Source organism: Mus caroli, unplaced genomic scaffold (genome assembly GCF_978045245.1).
Source record: "Mus caroli unplaced genomic scaffold, Mus_caroli_1 scaffold_20, whole genome shotgun sequence".
Taxonomy (NCBI): Eukaryota; Metazoa; Chordata; class Mammalia; order Rodentia; family Muridae; genus Mus; species Mus caroli.
Window position 1 is genome coordinate 23,763,158 of NW_028227275.1, and position 24,124 is coordinate 23,787,281.

The following is a 24,124-nucleotide window of genomic DNA, read 5'->3' on the forward strand; positions in this document are numbered from 1 at the left end:
TGTGCAATCCCAGAGTTCCTACACTGACGTGGAAAACAGAGCGTAACGCTCCCTTGTCTGAGGACAGCTGCTGGCCCAAGAGCTTCTGACAGTCGCCTGTCTCTGCCTCTGTAGGAGTGCTGGGATTAGACACACACTGCTGCCCCAGCTTCTTGTGGGTTCTGGGATCTGAGCGCAGGTGCTGATGTCATCTGGCATGAAACAGCCAATGGAGCAGTGAGGAAAGAACTGCTCTGAGTGTAGAGTGGGTGGCAGCCTCAACAGCCTGGGGCTCAGAGGGACAAAAGCAGAAGGAGGAGGAAGGCTGGCAGCACAGAACTTCATTGGAGCTGCCATGGGGTGAGCCACTCTGCACCATCATGTGGTCACCACCATGATGCCTGGCTTCATCTTAAGCCCAAAGCAATGAAGCCAATGAACCTTGGGTTGAACTGTGGAACTATAAGCCCCAAAATAAGCCTTTACTACCTCAGCTGATTCTCAGGGATCTAGCACAACAACCGAAAGCAAGCTAGCACAGCCGATGTCCCAGCTACAGCTCAAGATTACTAGGGTAAGAAAATGGGTTATAAAACACACGGGAAATTACTTAGTCTTGCATTCTTCTCAAGACCCCCTTAAGTGATGAATCTCAGTATATCCCAGGGCCTCAAACAGAACTCTCTCATCCAGACAAAGGAAAGACTTGCGTTTATTTTTCTTCAGATCAGAACCAGAAAGCAAACCTTGTAGTTCATTTTTAATTTCCAAGCACACAAATTCATGTACCATTATTAAACTAGGAAACATTAATGAAAATTCAGTTAGTCTAATTCTGCACTGCCATTTGTTGTCAAAACATGAACAAACTATATTACATAAAACCAATACTTTAAATAAAATCCTTAAATTGCCAAGAGGAACTCACAACTGACAGTCATCACAGGCAATGATTACCTGTGATGCTCAATGTTTAGGATATAATAAAAATTATCTTTAACTTCTTCGATTTCCTACAATAACTGAATGACAAGTTTTGGTCAGATTTTACATACCTTAAAAGTAGAAAGTCCATAAAGTCTTGTGGTGTGAACGGTTTCTTGAGAAATATTTGTAATGTTAGTTATAAAGTCCTCTAGGTATTTGCAAGCTTGTTCCAGGTGTGTTGTGTTTATGATAATTTGCACCAGCTAAAAGACACGGAAGCCACGGTAAATACAGGCCACACCTGTGCAGGACCACCTGATTTTAAAAAACTCAAATCATTACTTCCAGCCTGCCTCTGTACTAGTTCTGTATAATTCCAGCAAAACAGGATACAACTGATTTCAAAGGTCTGCCCTAAGTACTGCTTATGAACATTTATGTTGTCTTAAAAATATTTACATTTTATGAGCCCACAGCCAATTATATCTAAATGAATTTCTATGGCAATCTGTAGATCTCATACACTTAACAAGTACAAAATGAGGATCGCAACTGTCTGTGAAGTCTGAGGTCTCCGCCCTTCAAACCTCCAGCTGTCTACTATTCCCCAGGGAAACTTTTCCCTCATGTTTCTTCTTCTCTAAGATTTTTATACGTATGTCTTGTTTGCATGAGGTTTGTACACCATGAGCATTAGGCCAGAAAAGGGTGTCACCTGGATCTGGAGCTACGGATAGTGTTAGCTGTCATTTAGGTGCCTGGATATGAACCCAGGTCTTCTGCAAGAGCACCGAGTGCTCTTCACCACCTACCCATCTCTCCAGCTCCTCCCCCAGTTCTGTGAAACTCTACTCTACATTAATAAATTTTAAATGCAAAGCTAGCTCTACAGGATAATACTTTACAACAATTTATAATATTTATGTGCATGGGTGTTTTGTCTGCATGTGTGTCTGTGCAAGACGTGTGTAGTGTACCTGGGGCCCACAGAAGCCAGAAGTTACAGATGGCTGTGAGCTGCCTTGTGTGTGCTGAAAGCTAACCCAGGTCCAATGCAAACGCACAGTGTGCTCTTCCTGTGAGCCGCCTCTCCAGCCCCAATTCTTTCATAGTAAAACGTTTGGTTATTATTTCTTCTTACCTCTGTCAAACCTATATGAGGTTTTCTAATAAGGTTCAGTAAACAGCTACTCAGAATCCTGGTCAGCAGCAGATTGGTTGATTTCCTAAGCATGTCATCTATTTCTGTTGAGCTAAAAACAAATGTTCACACTGATAAAGCCTTCCATGAGTATAATTACTTAACACTCCCCATAATGTAATATAACTTACTCATTTTTCTGTCCTATCTCTTATATCATATATAAAGCTTGTATATCTCTCTATATAAACATATATATGTACATATATATTCTTTATAAATGGCAGTGACTCATTAAGCTACAAACTTCAATTTCATCTTAAAAGGGATCATTTAAGCAGAATGTTCATTTATGACATAATTTAAGTGTATCAAATCAGTCAAGTTAAAGAATGAGATACTTTGTATAAAGCATTACTATAACCCCGTTGTAGAACAGTCACTCTGTAAAGTACTTAGTACACAATCCTAACTAAAAGTTACTTTTAAAATATAAGACAAGAGACTTGGTGTGTAGCTCATGGTAAGTGCCTGCCTAGCTTATGAGGCCACACATAGACCAGAGCAAGTGCTAAGTGCTACATTCTGCAGCATCTCTGGTCCTTACCTGCTAATTCCAAGTAGAACTCCTACCCACAACTGTGACAACCAAAACTGTCTCTAAGCATTGCCAATTGTAGGGGGAGAGTAAGCAGCAAAGAAAACCAAGATTATCCCATTAGAACTCCTGCCTTAAACAAGGGTAAAATTTTATCAGCCTTTACATAAAGGTTAATTCCAAAATGCTAAATGCAGTGTGTTGAGTATGAATCTCTGTATTTTAAGAATCAGCATTTAGCTTAGACATAAGTATTTGTAAAAACATTCAAATTGTATGTATTACCAATGTACACAAGATTACAGCCATTAATGTTTCAGGAGTGAGTGCTACACAGTTAGGTGAAAGGTCATTGCTTCCGAAAGTTTCTTTTGAATGTCTTAATAACAGGTCAAGACCGATGGCTGCTCCTCCAGGGGACTCAAGTTCAATTCCCAGCACCCACATGGCGGCTCACAACTGCATGTAACTCTAGTTCCAGGGGACCCAATGCCCTCTTCTGGCCTTCTTAGGCACCAGGCATATACACTATGCAAAGATATACATGCAGGCAAAACAACCTTACTCACATAATAAAATAATAATAATAATAATAAATAGGGAAAGACTATATGGCAAAATATTTACTACTGTTAAATCTAGATGCTGAGGGCAAAGAACTTTCCTAACAAATCCTTTATAGTATATGTGTCTCAACACTAATATAACAGAAAGTTATAGAAATAAGACATAGTTAATAAAACTCAAATACAAAAGCCTTCCTAATGAGATAACAGTCCACTAAAGGGTGAGGGCCTAGAAATAAAGTTTTAATGTTTCCCAAAAAAGCAGATTTCATGTGAATAAGCTTACCTTCGGTGTAGCGACTCTGAAAATTTAAGACTGGCATAAATAAATTCTTTAACTTGAATATAAATAAGAGGCACGGACTGGGACATAGGAAACTTCTTTGGGAAAGATTGCTGTAAAAAGAGAAAGTTAATAACTGCATTTGAGATTTGTTTTTTTAGGAAATAATATTCTAGTCTCATATAAAGATTAAAAATGTAAGATGATTTCACAAGTAAATGTAAAAATTGTACAAAAACTCTATGGTTATATTTCTACATTATTTTTATGTGTTGTTTTACTTTTTAACTTTCATCTATTTTGTTAGGTAGGTAGGTAGCAGTTTTGAGACAGGATCTCACTAGGTAGCCTGCCTGGCTCAGACCTGTGGTCCTCCTGATTTTGCTTCCTAAGGGCTACAGTCACAGGCATGTGCTGCCACGTCTAGCCTATTTTTAATTTTAGAAAAATCCAGATTTCTTTTCAAAGCACAGCCATTGACAGGAGGTGGTGGTGCAAACCTTTAATCCCAGAACTCAGGAGGCAGAGTCAGGCGCATCTCAGTTTGAGGCTAGCCTGATCTACAGAGCGAGTTCCAGGACAGCAGGGCTATACAGAGAAACCCTGCCCCAGCAGGCAGACAGACAGACAAGCCACAGCCATTTAGTCCTCTGCTGAGATCATAGCACAGACTCTGTCAAGCACAGGCTGCCCCTGCCAACACTCTTTGTGTTCTAATGATATATGAACTCTGTAGGCAATCCGTTTGCTTCTTTCTATTCCTAAGAGTCAGGGTGGCCGGGAGAAGAAGAGGCCGGTTTCCCGGTTTCCCGGTTTCCTGACTCCGGGGCTTTTGCTTCGTTTTGCTTTGATATGTACTTACGTGCATGTGATGTGGAGTATGGATGTGTAGTGTATGCAACATATGTATGCAGATGTGTCTGTCTACACAGAGGCCAGAGGAGTACACCAAGTGTCCTGCCCCAACCCTCTCCACCTTATTCCCTTGAGAAAGGTTCTCTTATTGAATCTGGAGCAAGGCTGGCAGCCAGCAATCCTCCTGTCTCTGCAGCGCAACAGCACGGGGGTAAGAGACACACAGCTTCGTTTGGCTTTTGTGTGTGTGCATGGGGGTCTGAATTCAGATCCTCGTGTTTGTGCAGGAAACACTTTTTCCTTCTGAGCCATCTCCTGGGTAAGATTCCTTTTACTTAAGTTTCATTAGAGGCGTGATTCCAAGTTTACCCCAAGTTTCAGAATATATCTTACAGACATTTTCTGATCACTTTACCAATAAAGTATGGAGCAATGATGTACTTCTAAACTATTCTATTAGCCAATATTCACTAGAAAATTCTCAATTTCCAAATAGGAAAATTTCTCCAAGGTTTTAACCCCAAAGCACCCCACGTCTTACACTTTAGGAAGTCTGATCTACACTTCTGCCTTCATATTAACTGCAACCCTGCTGTGGCTGAGTACACGCCCACTAGCCCACCACCCAGGCCCGAGTTAGGTGCAGTCAGTGGTGCTTCCCGCCCTTCACGGAGCCTGGCTTCCTTGAAGGCCTGGTACAGCTGGCCTCTTCTGCTTCTGAAATGATCTCTCCTCCCTTGGGCCCAACCCCGGCTTTCCTTAAATTTCTCTACCTGCTCCACTTCTCATACTCATCCATTCTTTCATTATTGCTATTACTTATAGCTTCGCCCTAATAAGTCACAAAGAGCTGGAAAAACAAAGAAAAAATGAGAGATAAATAAAAATTTAAAAAGTGGTTGCTATACAAGCTATGATATTCTTTTTTAGATTTTGTATGTAGGTGAGAAATATGTACATGTCTGCATAAGTCTGAGGTTACTACATTTCCTGGTGCAAGTGTTAAGGACAACCTCGGGTGTCAATCCTTCCCTTCCACCATTGTTGTAAAGTATAATATTATTCTCCTTTAAGACCTGATTCTACCCAGAGATAACAGGTATGTGTGACTATGCATGTTTCTGTACATGTATGCATGCACATGTGGACTCACATGTTTTCCAAAGTGGCTTACATTTGTCATTTTGACTCTGAACTGCATATTCTTTCTTCCTGATGAAATCTACAACAGCTACTACCTTCAGAAATCTTGTTTTTAATACCAATAAACTCTTACAGAAACTCTGTGTGTGTGTATGTGTGTGTGTGTGTGTGTGTATGAGTGTGTGTATGTGTGTTTTCTTTTTTTTAAGCCACACAAAAAAAGATCTTTTACAGTGGCAAATGTGTCAAAGACATTCTCTCCCTAGAACATACTCATGCTGTCTAGTTTTAATGTTAACTTGACACAAGCTAGAGTCGTTTTAGAAGAGCGAACCTCAATAGAGAAAATGCCCCCTCCCCATCAGGTTGGCTTTGGGCATGCCTATAGTGCATTTTCTTGATTGATGATTGATGTAGGAGGGCTAAGCTCACTGGAAATGCTGCCACCAATGGGCTGATGGTCCTGGGTTCTGTAAGAAAGCAGGCTGAGCAAGCCATGAGGAGCAAGCCAGTAAGCAGCACCCCTCTCTGGACACAGCATCAGTTCCTGCCTACGGGTTTCTGTTCCTGCCCTGACTTCCTTCAATGATGGACTGTGAGGAAGATGCATAGGCGACTTATGATCATGGTGTCTTATCGCTGCAATAGAAACCCTAGCTAAGGCAGGATTCGTGTTACTACAATCACTCAGCATCTAACACTCCTGCTCTGGAGCACACACAAGCATTACTTGCGCCGGGAATCCACCTCCCATTTGGGGCAACTGTTTTCTAGTTTCTAGTTGTTCTCAAATCCCCGAGAAATTCCTACTTCATCTAAACAGTAATAGTAGTAGTGACAATAACAATCTATAAAGATTAAAATACAATTACTTTTTTTCAAATGGCATCAAAAAGCTGCCCCCCCCATGAAGTCATTCTGAACTTACAATGTTAGATTTATATAGTAGTTCTATACAGTATAAACTTTATATAGTAAATATGCTGATTAATTTTTTTTCTTAATCCTTAAGTAAAGAACTAGCGTGTACCTTTTCGAGGTCTGGATCCTGAAAGGGGAATCTACTGATGACCACTTTATATTCTTCTTCACTGCCAATAGGGATGGGGCTGTAATTATCCTCTTCAAAAATGTCCCTGTTAAACAAGAAAAATTGAAATCTTATGAATGTGTCACAGGACTACTGTAGGACAGTATCTTAAAAAACAAACAAGCAACAACAACAAAAAAACCCAGCTCCTACAGTTTTGTTTAAAAGTACAAGTCACATTAAAAGTCACAACAGGAAACCACTCATTACCCAGAATCCTAAAATCCAGTATCAAACAGGTCTCGTCCCTCACTGTCCGTGTCCAGAGTCCTGTTTCTGGTTACATAAAGAACCTCATTTTGACTTTCCTGTCTAGGATATCTCTCTATAGACAGTGCATTCTGACGAAGTTCAAGTACTTGATGATCAAGACAACGTGCTGTCGCTGTAACTGGAAAAGTGGCTTCCTAGCCACTGTGTGTTTGCCTGTGCAGACCTCTTGCAGTTAGACAGGCCACGGGACTACCCAGTTTTAGCCACTGGGCTTAAAGTGGAAGACACACAGACTTCTCTGAATCAAAAGCATGTCGGCTTGTCTGAACTGTGTGACAACCTTTCCTTCCCTGGAGACAACAGGTTCAAAAGGTGTAATCACAACAGAAGTACCTCAGCTCTCTGACTTCTGTGTAAAACACAAATGACTTCAGCCATTGAGCTTTGGAGGACTGTTTATAACCCACCTGTCCTGGCCAAAGGTTGCTGCTTTCCCATTGACTGACTTTCCATCGGCCTCTATCTTCCCAAGCCCGGTAAAGGAGTGCACCAGTCACCACACCACACCCAGCATCAATTTACTGACAGTCATTAATACCTACTATAGCAGTAACTCTGACCCGTAATGAAAACTCCTATTCCTATACACAGAGTAAGGTAAAGAACCTATGAGAGTAGGTGGAGATCATCTCACAGGAAGTCTGACTGAGAGGCTATGGGAGCTTCGACGAGATTACAGGAGGAAATAGTGTGAACAGAAGAGACATAAAGCTTAAGGGGACCAAGCATAAGGGCCAAGGAGTGTAAATTCACACTGGCTGGCGAGACGGCTCCACCGTAAGGTTCAATCCCTCATATATATTCGATATATCTAATAAGGGATTAACAGGGGAAAAAAAAGGAATGCCAAGAACTCAACATTAACACAATAAATCACATGATTAAAACTAGCAAGGTCCTAAATAGTTATTTCCAAGACACTCAAATGGCAAAAGAACAGGCATATTCGAGGCTGTTGAGTATCACCAACCACGATGAATACGAAAATTTAAGATACAACACGGTATCATCTCAAGCCTATTAGAACTGCTATCATTTGAAACAGACGCATGTGTTTATAAGGACACGGGGAGTCCTGTGAAGCCAGCAGCAGCCTGCCTTACTTGGGAGTGTCTCACTGGGCGTCAGCCTTTTCTTCTGTTTATCTCTTTTGTCACCATGAAGTCAGCACATTGGGGAGAAAAGTAATAAACTGTCAACACAGTCTCTCTCTGCAGTGCAGAGTTTAAGTACTAAGCTCATATCAAATCATCCGACATATTTTATTGATTTATTTCAGACAGGGTTTCTCTGTGTAGCCCTGCCTGTCCTGGAACTCACTCTGTAGACCAGGCTGGCCTCGAACTCAGAAATCTGCCTGCCTCTGCCTCCCAAATGCTGGGATTAAAGGCGTGTGCCACCACCCCCCAGGGACATATTTTATTTTAATAACAGATACTACTATATTAATTCTATCTTATTTCATAGCATCCCACCCAAGCCAGATTTAAAAAGCATAAATGGCTGTCTCAATGCAACATACCTTGAAATATTTACAGCCTTATAGATATCTAAGCATTTACTAGAAAAATTACAGATAGTAATACTAAAATATAAATAGATTATAAATGATTCATTCATTCACTACAGAAAATAATATGGCAACTTCCCCCAGTCAAAAAAAAAAAAAAAAAAAAGGAAAAATAAACTGTCATGTGATCCAGTATCCTACTTCTGAGTATAAGCCAGATACAGGCACACTTGTGCTTACAACAATATTAAAATAGCCCATAAACCAACTGTCCTCAATGTCTGTGAACTCATTAGTAGACAAATTACATCATTATGAATAAATATACTATTGTGTTTGGATTTATTGAGAAACACACAAATATATGGATACATTTTAAAACACCATTCTAAATGAAAACATTTAGATATATGAAATTGATACAGTGTAGCATATGTAATTGAAATTTTTGAAAAGGCAAAACTATAGGACAAAAAGGGGTCAGTGGTGGCCAAGGACTGGGCATCCAGCAAGATAGTTCACTACATGGTTCACTACAAAGAAAATGTGGCAGACATAAAATGGAATATGACTAGACATAAAAAAGGGGAATGTAGTTCTGGCCCCTATGCAATATAAATGGGCCATGATGACATGCTAAGTGAACCAATCTCGACACAAATAAGCAAAGGTCCCTCAATTCCACTAATATGAGATTCTAGATTAATCAAATTTAGAGGCAAAAGCAGGCAGTGGTTGTCAGGGCTGGAGGAAGAGGAGCCTGAGTTACTGTCTAATAGGTGGAGTTTCTGTTGGGATGCAAGGATTCTGGAGAGAAGCCCTGGAGTCCCAACAGTGTGAATGTGCTTCACGCAACAGTAGTTATAAATGCTGTGTGCCTTTTACCCCAGCAGACATTGACTACAAGCATTCTTACTGCTACATGCAAAACCAACTGGTTAAGGGTTTAACAAACTCATTCATTATACTAAGACACCACAGCTTAGTCCCACCTGAAAATACCAGCCCACTTCTTCAGCAGAGTTTCATTATATTGATCTCTTATTTCAAATAAAAGGTCAAAGAGTCGGTTGACTGGAAAGCCATAACCCTAAGATACAAAGAAAGAAATGGGTGAGCCAAGTGTGTTTTAAATGTCCGCCGACCTAGGCTAAGCTTCTCACTGGTTTCATCACTCCTATCTGAACATCTTTCCTCACACCCCTACACCACAGCTTTCCACACCACCAAGGAAGTCAGCCAGGCTCTCATATCCACCACACCACACGCCTGACTCGACTATTTTACACAACCAACACTGTTGCTCTTCCAATGTCTCCATTACTTAACTTTTATTTGATTCCTACAAGGTTTCTTGGAATTTAGCAAATACTCCAGATTCAACTAATTTTAAAATGCTGGTCCCAGAACTGTTTGCAATGGCCATACAAAGAGATAAGGAGTTTGCACTAGAATATATACTCAATCTGCTTAGAATGGGGTAAATCCTGCATATTACAGCAGGAGGCCAACTGAGCTAAACTTTGTGTCCCGTGATCCCATCATTTTATTTCGTTAAGATCCTAGCAAGCAACTGACAGGCTGACAACCGCTTAGACAATGGTGGTTCCTACAGCATACTATGGCGATACTGCAAACCATTAAGGGAAGCAGAGCTTCCCTGGCTTACTCACGAAGCGGCCCCCAAAATTAAGGAAGCCCCAAATAAAATTTATTAATGCAAGGAAATCAGTATGGTAGACATAGGTATTACAAAACTTATGAAGAAAAACCCCAAGACCTTCCACATCACTCTTATGATATCAAACAGACCATTCAAATTAATAAATAAAAGGTGCTAATATCTCCTGAGTTCTGCCCAAGGTTCAAAACTACAGAGGCATTGTGTATAGTTCTCAGTAGGAGAATATATATATACTACCTTTAATTTATAATATAGTAAAATTCCCAGTCTATATTCTTTTGTCTTTACATACGCACTACAAATCACCGCCATGGGAAGGTTAGGTGACCACCTACCTGCAGAGTGTCTGCAAAAACTACGATGAGATTCTTCAGCTCCAGAACAAGGTCAGGGTCAGTGCAGTAAGACTGCAAGTGAAGTCGCACAGAACAACGAACACAGACGTTAGAGTTAAGACGGGAGACCCTGAACCTTTGTCCCTAAAATCTGGGTTAATTAGATCCAAGGCTGCTCCCCTCTCCTCCGTGTGTTTAAGGAAAGACTGCAGCTTGGCCTGAAAGGCAAGTCCTCCGTGGGAAAGACAAGGATGTCTGTATTTCAGTAAATCTTTACGTTTTTTGAAAAACTAGTTACAAGCTCTAACAGTGGTCTACACGACACCATACATGTCTAGTTCCACTATGTATCTATTCTCAATCTTAAAAAGACTTATTACCTTTCCCAATTCAAGAATGGCAATTTAAGTTTTTCTTAGTAATTTGCCAAAAAGAAAATTAATACTCTTAAAAAGACAGAGCAATTATTTCAGCCTCTCTTTTTTAAAATTTATTTATTTTTTATTTATTCACCTTACATCCCAATATCAGCTCCCCCCTCCTCCTTTGAGAAAGGACAGCTCCCCTCTAGGTAACACCCCTCCCCCATTACTCCCCCCTACTATCCCCCTCCAGGAACATTAGACTGTTATAGGACTAGGCACATCCTCTCCCACTGAGGCCAGATAAGGCAGTCCATTTAAGGGAACAGGATCCACAGGAGCCAGAAGCAGGCAACAGATTCAAGGACACCCCCCATTCCTTTTGTTGGAGACCAAGCTGCTCATCCGCTACATATGTGCAGGGGATCTAGGTCCAGCCTAGATCTTTGGTTGGTCAGTCTCTGGCTCCCCCCACCCCCGGAAAGGTCCAGGTGAGTCAACTCTGTTGGTCTTCCTGTGGAGTCCCTGTCCTCTTTGGGTCCCCCAATCTTTCTCCCAACTCTTCCATAAGATTCCCCAAGGCTCCTGTATCTGCTGCCTGTGTCTTCACTTTCTCTTAATAACAATTAGGATTTTAAATGTGATATTATATTTACTATGTTATAATTTTGTTTTAACACATAGATTTTTTTAATGTAATACTATAGTTACTATGTTACAATTTCATATTTAATGTCATTGTTTTAATAGGAATATGGCATAACTGCATGTACTTGAAGCTGATTTCAATATAAATCATGATAAAATATATCATTCTTAGACAGGGCTAGTTCAGTGGATGAGCATCTCCTTGTGTACATTAGGCCCTGGATTTCATTCCCAGCACCCCCAAAATATTTTAATTACCAAAATATTTTTTAAAGTTTTATTGCCAATGTATCAAAAAATCTATAAATCTATAGTCTTAATGAGTATAAATATAGTATATTCATAATCTAAATATCATAAAATTCCCCTTTTATGTAATTTAAATCTTAATTACCAATTATAATAACTAAATACAAACTTTTAAGTACAAGGCTACTTTATTGAAGGTAAACAACTAAAACTAGTTATTTTCACTAAGGGCGTTAAGAAGGTCGTTGATCTTCTAACTTTTACCCATTAAATATGATCTCTCATTATATGGAGGTTTATTATTTCAAATGAGTTCAAACTGTAAAAATTGCAGATTTTTTGAAACTATAAATGTTCTCAAACAAATTCTGCTGAGTTTTAATGGTAGGGTTGATTTTGGAAATAAAAACCCTGGAATAATTAAAAACCCTTTCTTCACAGTGTTGCTTGGTGAGCTAATGTAGAGGTCAGCTGAGACTAATGAGATCAGCCCAATTTCTCATTTTCTGTAATACTCAAATAAAAGTGTCTCGAGAAGCCCCAGTCAGCTACAATACCACAGCCTTATGTAACCGTAAGGAAACCTTGATATTACTACTCACAAATCTGAGCAATTACCTAAAAATGCAGAGTAATAACGGTGCAGTTTTCCATATTATACAAATCAAATTAAATTATAATGATGACCATAGCTGGCCTGACTTACTGAGTGAGCTCTGAGGACAGCAATTATCTTTGAGAGGGCCATGCTCCAGAGTTCTTCAGTGTATACCCTGGTTACTAATCCTTGGGTCACGTGTAAAATGTGATCTTCCACAACAAAGAACCTAAAACGGCAATTACCCACACAGCATGGGTTTAAAGGAAAGGGAGAAAGCGCAAGTAGAAAATAATTATTTCTGACTTTTAACAAACTTGAATAAAGTTAGTAAATAGTTTCTGCCATATTAGATACATACCCTACAATTTGAGTGAAATATCTTCTATAGCCATCAACTGTTTCATGCTTCAAATGAAAAATAAAAATCAATTTCAACCAATAAATAACAACATAAAAGTTTCAAGTCACTATAACTTGATTGATAAATATTTATTGAGAGCCTACAAAGTTCTGCATACTCATTCGGTATCAGGGAAACACTTGAAAATAACAAGAAGTCCTTTCTCTCGTGGATTGTACATTCAAACCATTTTGTTATTGTGCATGTTACATGACATGCGTTTGTGTGAACACATGCCACAGTAGGCACTGGGAAGTCAAGACAACCTTACAGAAGCTAGGTCACTGACAAGCAGCGCTACCCGCTGAACAACCCTGCAGGCCCTCGTGAAATGCATATTCAAAAGGAATCTAGATTTTGCTATTTATGAATAAGGCTACTATAAACAATCACATCTGAGCCACTGTATAAAGACACATTCTCATTTCTCATGAGTGACTACCTAGGGGGGGTTCTTAGGGTGGCACAATAGTTTGTTATTACAAACCGCCAAACCATTTTCCACGGTAGCAGTATTATTCTTATACCCACCAGAAGTGTAAGATAATTCCAGTTGCTGAGTCCCACATCCTTACCAGCACTTGACACTGCCAATCTTTTTAATGTAAAGTCTTCCATAAGTATGAGGCAGTACTTCCTTGTGGCTTTTGTTTACATTTTCCTGATAAAAATTTATACTGAACAACATTCTCATGTGCATGCACATTATCTGTGTATCTGTAATAAAAATATCTATCTGAACCTCTTTTTTCTGTTTTTAAAGCTGGTTTATTCGTCATTAATTGTTGAGAGGCGTTTAGATGGTTTTATCTCCTGGTCACCTTAACAATGGGCTGAAAGCCCTCTGAAGCCCCAGGTGACAAGAAAGGCGAGTCCTCCAGGCCAGCTGCTTTCGGTGCCCCAGGCCTGACCTGTGACCCGGTGTTACTCAGTTCCCTCTCCTATCCGATAGATGCTTTTAGGGTGAAAGCTGCACTCGGTGCCTCATCAAAGCTACCTGGGGGTTCTGCGGTACAACCACATTTAGTCATGTAAATGTCACCACGGCCAAAGTGTCTGGATTAATTATTCTTTTCTGCCAGATCCTCAGTCTATTTAAGAAAAATCTAATTCTTTTTTTAAAACATCTATCCCGAGGCTAGAAAACTGGCTCAGGGGTTAAGGGTACTTGCTGCTCTTACAGAGGTCCTGAGTTCAATTCTCAGCACGTATAGAGACAGACAACCAGCAGTTATTTCAGTTCCAGGGGATCTAACGCCCTCTCCTGGCCTCTGCAGTGGCTAGTACCCCTAGTCACAGGTACAGACCTACCCCAGCCACATACACTTAACTAAAAGTAAAATACAAAGAAACAGTCTATCCTCTGTGTTTAGTTGTTTTGTTCAATGTGACAAAGAATCAAAGTGCACAGTACACCATATAGTCAGAAACAAGTGACCACTCCCTGACATATTGCTTGCTTCTCTGTTTTTAACTCAGTGTCTTACTTTCCTAACAGAATGTAAACTCACGAGAGAAAAGACTCACCCGGTTTTGCTCACTATTGTACACTTGGCCCCTAAATCAATGACTAGAAATAGTAGGTATTGAATAAATATTTATACGTAGATGAGCAGTGACCCATGCTCAGAAGACTCAAGCCAGCCACAGGTGCAAGCACCATGCAGGGCACAGGACACCACACTCACCACACTCGACTGCGGCTGCAGAACCAGGCGTGCCTGCTTCTTCCTTTGCTTCCGGTAATAATTTTCAAATGTTTCTTCATCACCCTAAAGAACGTCAGGAGAACGAGGATGGTGATGGTCCCTCCTGCCTCCCTCCTTCCCTTCCCGCCCCTGCTGAGACAGACATCTTTGTCCTCTGGGATTTATGTTAACTTTCCAAACTGGAATGTAGATGACAAATGGCATTTCATACTGGAGGTCAAGAAGAAGGGGTTGTTGGCATTACAGCTCAAAAATAGCAACTCTATTTGGAAGTTACCTAAAATAAAGTTCAAACAATTAGACGTTTTCCTAATTTACCACTGAAATTTTTACAGGCTTAGCACGGCGCAAACTAAACTATGGTTCTCAGTGAGAGTCGTTAAGTAAGGGAAACATCTGTTTCCCTACAGCCTGCCTCTCTCCGCATGCCAGCCACGCGCTGGCAGAGTATGCAGTCCACGGCCCTCATCCGTCCACTTTCAGGTTCTTACACATGCTCTCCCTGACGGGCGGGTCCTCACTCACACAGTCTCTATGACATTTTTATTCATCTTTCACGACTCCTCCCGGATGTCACATCCTTAAGAAAGCTTTCCCTAGTGTTCCAGAGCAGGTTATTTTCAGTTATTGTATAGCAACTCACACTTCCCTACCACAGCACCATGCAACAAATAAATGAACTTTGCTAAACACAAGTACACAGATCCAGCACAGCCCCTCTGCTTAGTAAGAATCCTCCCAGTTAGAGAAAAAGTTGGGAGTCCCCATCTCTTCTTCATCTAAGACTCCAAACAACAACAAAAAGAAAGCAAATTTAACAATAGAAAAAAATTTCAACAGAAAAAATTGATTTGTTTCTTTAGAATTAAGTAGCTACAAAACCATTACTCTTTTAAATGTCATCTGAAATAAATTCATAATGCAGAAAAAATGTAAGTCTCTCCTATGGGAAGCCTTCTAATGTTCTTGTGCTCCAGCTACAGAGAACTACAAAATAGCTATGTTACTGATTTTCTAATCTTGATACATTAAGTGAAAATGTTTTACTAAAAGTCTGAACAAGTATAGAAGATATGACGTGAAGCATAATGCTAATGCTAGAATTTTTTAAAATAAAGTGTTACAACCTCATTTAAACAGAGCCAAGCATCGTTTACTTAAGGTACTGAGAGAGCCCCACACACACCGCTGACGTCCATCCCTCTACTTCTGAACTACTTACACTCAACTCTACTGATTTAATATATTTTGTCCAAATGTATTTTATAATGTAAAATGTTTTGAGGTTTATTTTCTTCCAGAGCTTACAAGGACTTAGACGTTAAAATTATTATTTTACTTCAGGAATAAATTATTCTCATTAATACTTAATGGATCCAAATAGCATAAACATGTGCTATGTTCCAATAACAAGTAAATAAAAACACAAATTTGTATTCATAATTAATATCTTTTACATTTTTATATAACTAAATATGTTTGATTTCTTTCTTAATTTTTTTCCAGGTTAACATTTTATTATTAATTCAATGGTTTTTAATATTTAATGTTTATTGCTATTAGGAATGAAGTTCTAAAATTTTCTATCCATTTGTTTGAGGGGTTTCGTTTGTTTTGTCTTGTTTTATTTAACAAAGCCTTGCTATCTTGCTAGGTCACCCTAGGTAACTTCCAACTTTGCAGCCATTCTCTTGCCGTGGCCTTCTAAGTGCCCAGAGTCCAAGCATGCTACCACACTCAGCTGGAACTGAACATTCTAATAAGGATTTTACTATGTTAGCTTTTCACTTCAAACTCTACACTGTGATTTAGAGATTATAATGTTTAAAAAAGATGTCTTTTCCTGGGGATCATGAAGCCAGAAGGCTATCTACTAAGAAGACTTCCACAAAGTAAGAGTGGTGAGAAAAAGAAAAAAAATCTCAACAAATACACAAACCACATCACAGAAATCCATGAGGGATGTTATGAAACAAGATAGAATGAGTTCTCTAGAAGTCCATAATTCCTTAAAAAATGAATCCAAGTATCTGAATGGATGAAATGCCAAATAATTCATGGGAAAGTCTTTACAATGACCAATGACCTCAGTAAAGGGTTAAAGCCAGCATTAGATGAAGGGATACCATTAACCTGGAGCCTGACAAATCAGAAACGTGAATGAAGAATTCATCAAAGAAACAAAAGTCGGGAAAGAAGCAAACAAACTCGGGGGACGAAAAGCTCAATAAATCAAACAACTTAGTGGAACGTGCCACCAAGAGACTAGACAGGACAGAGAGCACCTGGCACTGAACACACCAGACCACAGGACAGAGACTGGATCACAGAGCAGACAGACTACAGCGATAGCACAGAGACTGAACCACAGGACAGACGAACTACAGCGACAGGACAGAGAACACCAGGCATTGAGATAAGGTTGAGAAACTTCAGACATCAATAAAGAAAAAAAAATACTTAAGTATGACCAGAACTTTCAAGAACTCTCAGGCCTGATCAGAAGAACAAGCCTAAACATCCATGGTGAAGAAGGAACTAAACAGCAAACCAAAGGCACAGAAAACACTGGAATTACTGCCAAAAGGAATTCCAAATGTAGGAAAATATATGGATACCAAGGCATGGAAGAAACTAGAAGGCCTCAACAGGCTAAGAAAGAACAAGGAAAGTCACAGGGGGAAATGCCAACTCTGTCACAAGAGTAAACCCAGAGTTACATCAAGAGCTCTCAGAAAAACCCTAAAAGCCAAGGAAGGATGGAGCAATCTACTTGAAGCCTTGAGAGTAACTGTCAACCAATACTCTATACCCAGCAAAAGCATCTTTCAAAATTGAGGGAGAAATAGGAAATTCCAAGATAAGCCCAAACAAAAGCAATCCAGGACCACCAATCTAGCACTGCATGCGGCACTAAAGCAATCCCACACACGGAGGAGTAGACAGACCTGGGAGAACCACCAAAGAATCAAATACATCCAACTCTACATCCAGGGCTTCATACATGCTACAAAGACACTCTACAGCAGAGCTACCTCCTCAGCCCTGAACTGCACCTTGATAAAGTGATTATTTAAAAATGGGTAGCTACTTAACTTACAGACCGGGGCCTGTTCTGAGAAATGCACCGAAGTCCTCATTCTGTGAAGATCAGAGGATGCACTTACACAGACTATGATACAAGCACATAATCACCCTGGCCTACACCAGGTCAGAACCGACAAATATACTCACCAAAGCAGAATAAATGTGCAAGCATCGGTAAACGGGGGAAAAATCAACGAGATCTTGAACAGTTAAGACCTGAAAAATAAATCTATTTTTAAAAATGATAGGTTAAACTATTAGATAATACAGAGTTAAAGACAGGACAGTGAGGCAGGGACTATTTTATAATATTTAATTCTCCCACAGGAGGCATACAACATAAACACAACCCCATTTCTCTTTGGTGCTTTTGTAGTTTATTCCTTATGTGTTTGCTACAGTTGCTGACTATTATAGATTACAAAAATAAAAATACCCCTTTTCCCCCTACACTGTGAAGAGACCCCAGGGCCTTGCACATGCTAGGCAGACACCCTACCACAGAGCTACAGCCCCAGCTATAAAATATATCTATATCACGTCAAGTAGTCTATCAGAACACTGCTGTGATAACTACATATACAGTATTGCTTTGTTCAAAGTTTACACTCTAGCTTTGAATGAAGTTCCATCCGAAGTAGCAAAATCATGATTTCCACCACTGCTTCATATTAGAAACTATTTCTCACTATTTTCCCATGGACCATTTAAAAAAACAAGCTCATAGCTACTTAAAATTAGGATTATCAATTTTAAGATGCATGGCAGCTTTTTCTAGAATATATGAAAATTATTCACATTATACTGTAATATAAAAGCATTTCTCAGAATTAATTAAAAATAGTATAAAATCTCTCAAACTTGAGAAGTTTGTGAATCCTTTTATAAAAGGAACGCATTTCTATTCTCATAAATCCTGAATAGATTATACTCTTACTTATTAGGGAAAAACTACAAAACAAAATACAGAACTAGAGAGATCCAAAAGAAGAGGAGACAACCCATGTGCCCTAAGCAGTGGACTCAGAGCCAGCATATGACTCTAATGCTACCAAACGTTAGAGATGTGCAAAGCAGGCTGGGGAAACTGAGGCAGGAATGGTCTGTTCCTATCATCCACAACTCCAAAGGAGAAAAGAGCACAGACATCCTCTAAATATAAGAACAAAAATGTCAATTTTATGGAGTGTCAACCTAAAAAAAAAAAACTATTTATATTTGTCTTCAATGACAACCTATATAAAAAGCAACTTCAGGGCTGGAGAGATTTCTCAGCAGTTAGAGCTCCGACTGTTCTTCCCGAAGTCCTGAGTTCAATTCCCAGCAACCACAACCATCTGTAGTGGGCATCCAATGCCTTCTTCTGGTGTGTCTGAAGACAACAACAGTGTACTCGCGTACATGAACTAAATAGATAAATCTCTTTTAAAAAGAAGAAGATGAGGAGGCTGGTCCTCTTTGAAAATCTTTTTAAAAAGTAACTTCAGCAGAGCAGTGACTTCTCAGAATGAAATGCACCATGGATTGTCCACCTCCCTTAGAAAACATTTTTAGCAGAGCCTTCTACAAGCACCTATCACTGAGCTACATACGCCCTTAGCTCTATTCCTAAAACCACTCATTTGAAATAAAGGATGGGAACTAGAGAGATGGCTCAGTGGATAAATTTCTTGCCTTGGCACTCAAGCGTGAAGGCCAGAGTTCAGATCCCTAGCCCCACGTGGATGCCAGATCGGTGTGGCAGCCCTCGTGTAATCCTAGCATTCCTCTCAGAACTAACTGGCTACTAAGCAGTTGTGAGTTCAACTGAGAGGCCCTGCCCCAGTGACTACAGCAGACAGCAACCTTCCTGTCTTCAGCCTCAGACCTCCATGCACAGCCAGTTCTAGAGCATCCACAACCACACAGAGACACACACAGATAAACTATAAGGGTGAACACTTCAAGATATTAATAAGAAGGCAAGGCAGACTCAACAGATGACTTTGTGGCACAGTGAAAATTTTAAGAATCAATAGAGTGAAAGAATAAATTTGAATAGAAAAATAAAATGTTAAAGATAATTTCAAGGTTTCTAAACAGCTGAGGCTTAAAAAAAAAAAAGATAACAATTAACAAGGCTGGAGAGATCACTCAGTGGTTAAGAGCACTGACTGCTCTTCTAGAGGACCAAGGTTCAATTCCCAGGACCCACATGGCAGTGCACAATGTAACTGCATTTCCAGGGGATCTGAGCTCTTCATACAGATATATATGCAAACAAAACATTGATTCACGTAAAATATGAATAAATATATAAATAAAAAATTTTAAAAGATGACAGTTAATCAGAGATACCCCTGATTCTTCACCATACAGAGAACAAAAAAAGGCTGTGGTGTGCTCACCCCTAAATTGGAGATCCTTTCACAGCGCTCACCCCAAGGCTCAGGGGTGCTTGTTGGAAGAGTGAGTGGAAAACTGGAAGGGCCAGCCACATGTATGAACTCACAGCAAGTGTGACAGCCTGCACAAGACCCATGCAAGCTCCAGGCAGACAGAGTGCCAGCAGAGGAGGCAGACATGTGATCCACTACTAGCTGAGGAGCTGCTGGCTTGGACAGCTGCTGGGGGAGGGGGAAGGCATTCTGCTTGTTTTATTAATAATGTGATCTCTGGTAGGGTTAACCCAGGCCAGGGTCGGTCCCATCCCCAGGAATAGCTCTGCAACACAAACTGAATTCAGTGGGAAAAGGGAAGAAAAAGAAGAAGGAAGAAGAGGAGGAGAAAAAGAAAGAAAGAATGAGGGGGAGGGAGGGAGGGAGGGAGGGAGGGAGGGAGGGAGGGAGGGAGGGAGGGAGGGAGACATAACTTCAAAGTCAGTGGAAAGGGACAGGAGAGTTGAAAGGGTGTTAGGGGAGGGGCTGGGTGGTGGGCATGCTCAAAATGCACTCTGTGACGTTTTCAAATATTTAGTTAAGAACTTTACAGTGTAACAGAGGCTACAACAGAATTCTTCTGTAGCACCTCAATGCAAACTGAAATAAAACAGCCGAGTGTTGGGGTGACAGCTCAGTCCGCAAAGTGCTTACCACAAAAGCACCGGGAACTGAGTCTGGATCCCTGGAACCCACGTAAAGCCCGAGGAGTGGCTGTACCCAACTATAATTCCAGCACTGAAGGGGACAAGTGGGTCCACTGGGACTCATTCCCCAGTCAGCCTAGCCAATCAGACAACCTGGGGTGGCCTCAATTAGATGACTCAGCGCTTGTCACACAAGCCTGCACACCTGGGTTTGATCCTGCACGCACACACACACACACACACACACACACACACACATGCACTAAACTTAAATTAAAAAATATTGGGCTGGAGAGATGGCTCAGTGGTTAAGAGCACCGACTGCTCTTCTGGAGGTCCCAAGTTCAAATCCCAGCACCCACATGGTGGCTCACAACCATCCATAATGAGATCTGATGCTCTTCTGGTGTGTCTGAAGACAGCTACAGTGTACTTACATACAGTAATAAATAAATGTTTAAAAAAAAATTAAGACAGAGAATGATTAGGAACACACCTGATATTCACCTCTGGCCTCCACATGAACAAACATGCATTCATATCCATATGTCCCTGTATATCCACGTGCACATTAAACAAACAACACTACATACATATATGATATGATGTGATATGATATGGGAAATCAGACCAAATAACAGAGTCCAAAAAAATTATGAAATAAAAATTTGCCTTAGCTAGTTCACATACCATTACTAACAAGGAGAGAGAGAGAGAGATTAGATTTAGTTTTACTACTAATTATGCCAAACAGCTATGCTCTACTTACCTATAAACACATAGTCTGCAGTATATCCTGTTTGTCTATTATTATATAGCCTAATATTTCAGATCACTCACTGTGCACTGTGGACTGATGAGCATAAATCAATTTGCACATAGAAGATACAGCACTTTAAGGGACAAGAAAGCATTCAATACTAAAGGCAGAAAGAAACCCGGTACCTCCTCATCGTTCTCCGCCTCCTCTTCAAGTGCGTGCTTCGGTATAACATCGTTCTTCTCTTCTAGAATCCTGTCATTATTTACATGCATATTTTTCCCAAACCTCATATTATTTTGCTTCTGCAGAGCAACACTGAAGCTCTTCTGCTGTTGTGCCTATTTTCCGGAGAATAAGATTCATATAATTTCAAAACTGGTACTAGTCAACCCTGATCCAACATTTACTATCTATCATCCATCCACCCACCTAACTTACGTATCTGACAGACTCTGGCTACCCAGCCTGGCTGAACTGGAATTCACTATGTATCACAGCCTGGCCACAAACTTGAGATCTTCTGCTTCAGCTTCCCAAGTGCTAGGCTTAGAGTTGTGTATCACCAAGTGCAGTGTAGAAAAATTTTTTAAAAACTTGTTTACAACATATTCCTTTTTTATATAGGATTTTTCTTATGCGTCAGGGGTGAAAGAGTCATGTGCTTTGGGTCACACTTAAGCCTCTTTCCAGAGGAATCCTGTTTTGTTTTGTTTTATTGAGATGGGACCTGGGGCTGACCAAGTGATCTGTCCATAGCTGCCTTCCCAGGTCTGAGATTGCAAGCAAACGCCATGTCTGGCTTTCTTATGTGGGTTCTGGGGATCAAACTCGGGTCCTCAGGCTTAAACAGTGAGCCTTTTACCAACTGAGCCACCTCCAACCCAATGCTTTCTTACTATTTAAATGCAGGTGCAAGTTTTGTAGCAATGCCTTTGTTTGTTTGTTTGTTTGTTTGTTTTTGTTTTTCAAGACAGGGTTTCTCTATGTAGCCCTGGCTGTCCTGGAACTCACTTTGTAGACCAGGCTGGCCTTGAACTCAGAAATCTGCCTGCCTCTACCTCCCAAGTGCTGAGATTAAAGGCGTGCACCACCATGCCCAGCTTAGCAATGCCCTCTTTTTAATTCCTGATTTGTACTTTCCTTTTCAAATACTCTCACTAGGGATTATCGATTTTATGTGAAAAGATCAAGATGCAATCTTTGGTTTTCCTCACTTCCACACTGCATACCTACACACAGACACGTGCAACACATACTGAAAAATAAGATCAATCTTTTAAAAGGAACAATTAGAACCTTAGCATAAAACTGCTTCCACGTCCATGGCTCATTTATTTTAAGGCAGCATTTATTCACCTGGCTAGAAAACCTAAATGTAAAACCGTGTGGAGGTAAGGGCAGAGTTCAGTTGGTGAGGAACACAAGGTTTTAAATTAAACTGCCTTTACTTAATTCTTAAAATAACTGTAAGTCCAAAGAAAATACTGTCAGAATCCACTCTAGAGGAGGACCAGGGATCATAAGTAAATAGTAAGGTTAACGGCAACTAAGCGGGTGGGGACACACTGTACACCCTGGGTAAGCCAAAACGTCAGGCTCACCTGCTTCATGGCTGCTTCACCCACACTGCACACCCTGGAGGGACTGACCGTCAGACTCACCTGCTTCATGGCTGCTTCACCCACACTGCACACCCTGGAGGGACTGACCGTCAGGCTCACCTGCTTCATGGCTGCTTCACCCACACTGCACACCCTGGAGGGACTGACCGTCAGACTCACCTGCTTCATGGCTGCTTCACCTATTTTGTCAGAATGCTTTCGGATGCTTTCCAGAAAGTCCTTGAGATCAGACATGGAGATGTCTTTGATGTCTTCCCGGAGTTTAGGGAGTGTCTCCATCATGAGCTGGCAGAAGCGGTACTGGCTGACCCGGGGAAAGTACACATTCTCTAGCTGTTCCATTGTTTTAAGTGCGGAGTAATACCTGCGAGAGGTTAAAAGGGAACGCAAAAAAGGTCACGTCGATAAACGTTACACAAGGCCAGGCAATGAATCAGACACTCCTGATGGAGGCTGGACTCTCAGTGCAGGGACATGTGCCTAGCATGCAGAAGACCTGGGATCCATATACAGCGGCAGGAGGGAAATAAAATTAGCACTTATTTCTATCACTAAACACACTGTGTATACTGTATACGCATTGCCAGCTGAGCATTCATGGCTTCTACTAACATAATCTTCACTTAATTCTTTTCTAAATCTATAACATTAGGAACATCATCACAGTCATTACAACCCCTTAACTGTAAGTAAACTTCCAAATCACAACATAATACTTGTTTACTAATTTCTTACTCTCTCTCCTATCATAACATCTATCCATACAGTGATACCATCAAAAACTATTAGCACAGGTTTCATTCTAGATAGATGTAAATTTTATTTAACTTGTTTTTTTTTTTTTAGAGAATTTCATACTACTATTTAATTAGAAGTACAACTAAATGCCTTGAAAGTCCAATGAAAATTACTTATTGGGTGATTTCTTTCAATTCAGCAAATATTTTCTGAAAGCCCACTATGTAAAAAGGCACTATGGAACATCAGGTATGCAGTAATTAGTCAAGTAGAACTTGCGCCCCCAAGAAACGGACACAAATTTCCTTAAGTATATTTTTTTCAACCCTCTGAGGTACAATTTAATGGCAATCAATACTATTTATATTCTATAGGTGAGAAGACTGAATCATAGTATGTAACTTGGCCAAGATATCACAATGAACTGGATCCAGGACTCAGAAACAACTCACTTAGGTTGAATTATATACCATATGATAACATATTATAATCGTATT

General features: G+C 40.3%; 1 protein-coding gene across 1 annotated transcript in view; it reads right to left on the reverse strand.

The window, feature by feature from the left end:
• Exoc6 (exocyst complex component 6) overlaps window positions 1-24,124 on the reverse strand; it is a 135,502-nt gene that overhangs the window by 83,768 nt on the left and 27,610 nt on the right. The window contains exons 6-17 of the mRNA XM_021151208.3: window positions 23,049-23,253; window positions 21,450-21,605; window positions 17,588-17,656; window positions 14,333-14,416; window positions 12,603-12,649; window positions 12,350-12,470; window positions 10,385-10,456; window positions 9,358-9,455; window positions 6,523-6,628; window positions 3,498-3,607; window positions 2,048-2,159; window positions 1,035-1,169 (exon numbers count right to left, since the gene is read on the reverse strand). Coding sequence (XP_021006867.1) covers window positions 1,035-1,169; window positions 2,048-2,159; window positions 3,498-3,607; window positions 6,523-6,628; window positions 9,358-9,455; window positions 10,385-10,456; window positions 12,350-12,470; window positions 12,603-12,649; window positions 14,333-14,416; window positions 17,588-17,656; window positions 21,450-21,605; window positions 23,049-23,253 — 1,315 coding nt within the window. The remainder of the gene's footprint in view (window positions 1-1,034; window positions 1,170-2,047; window positions 2,160-3,497; window positions 3,608-6,522; window positions 6,629-9,357; window positions 9,456-10,384; window positions 10,457-12,349; window positions 12,471-12,602; window positions 12,650-14,332; window positions 14,417-17,587; window positions 17,657-21,449; window positions 21,606-23,048; window positions 23,254-24,124) is intronic.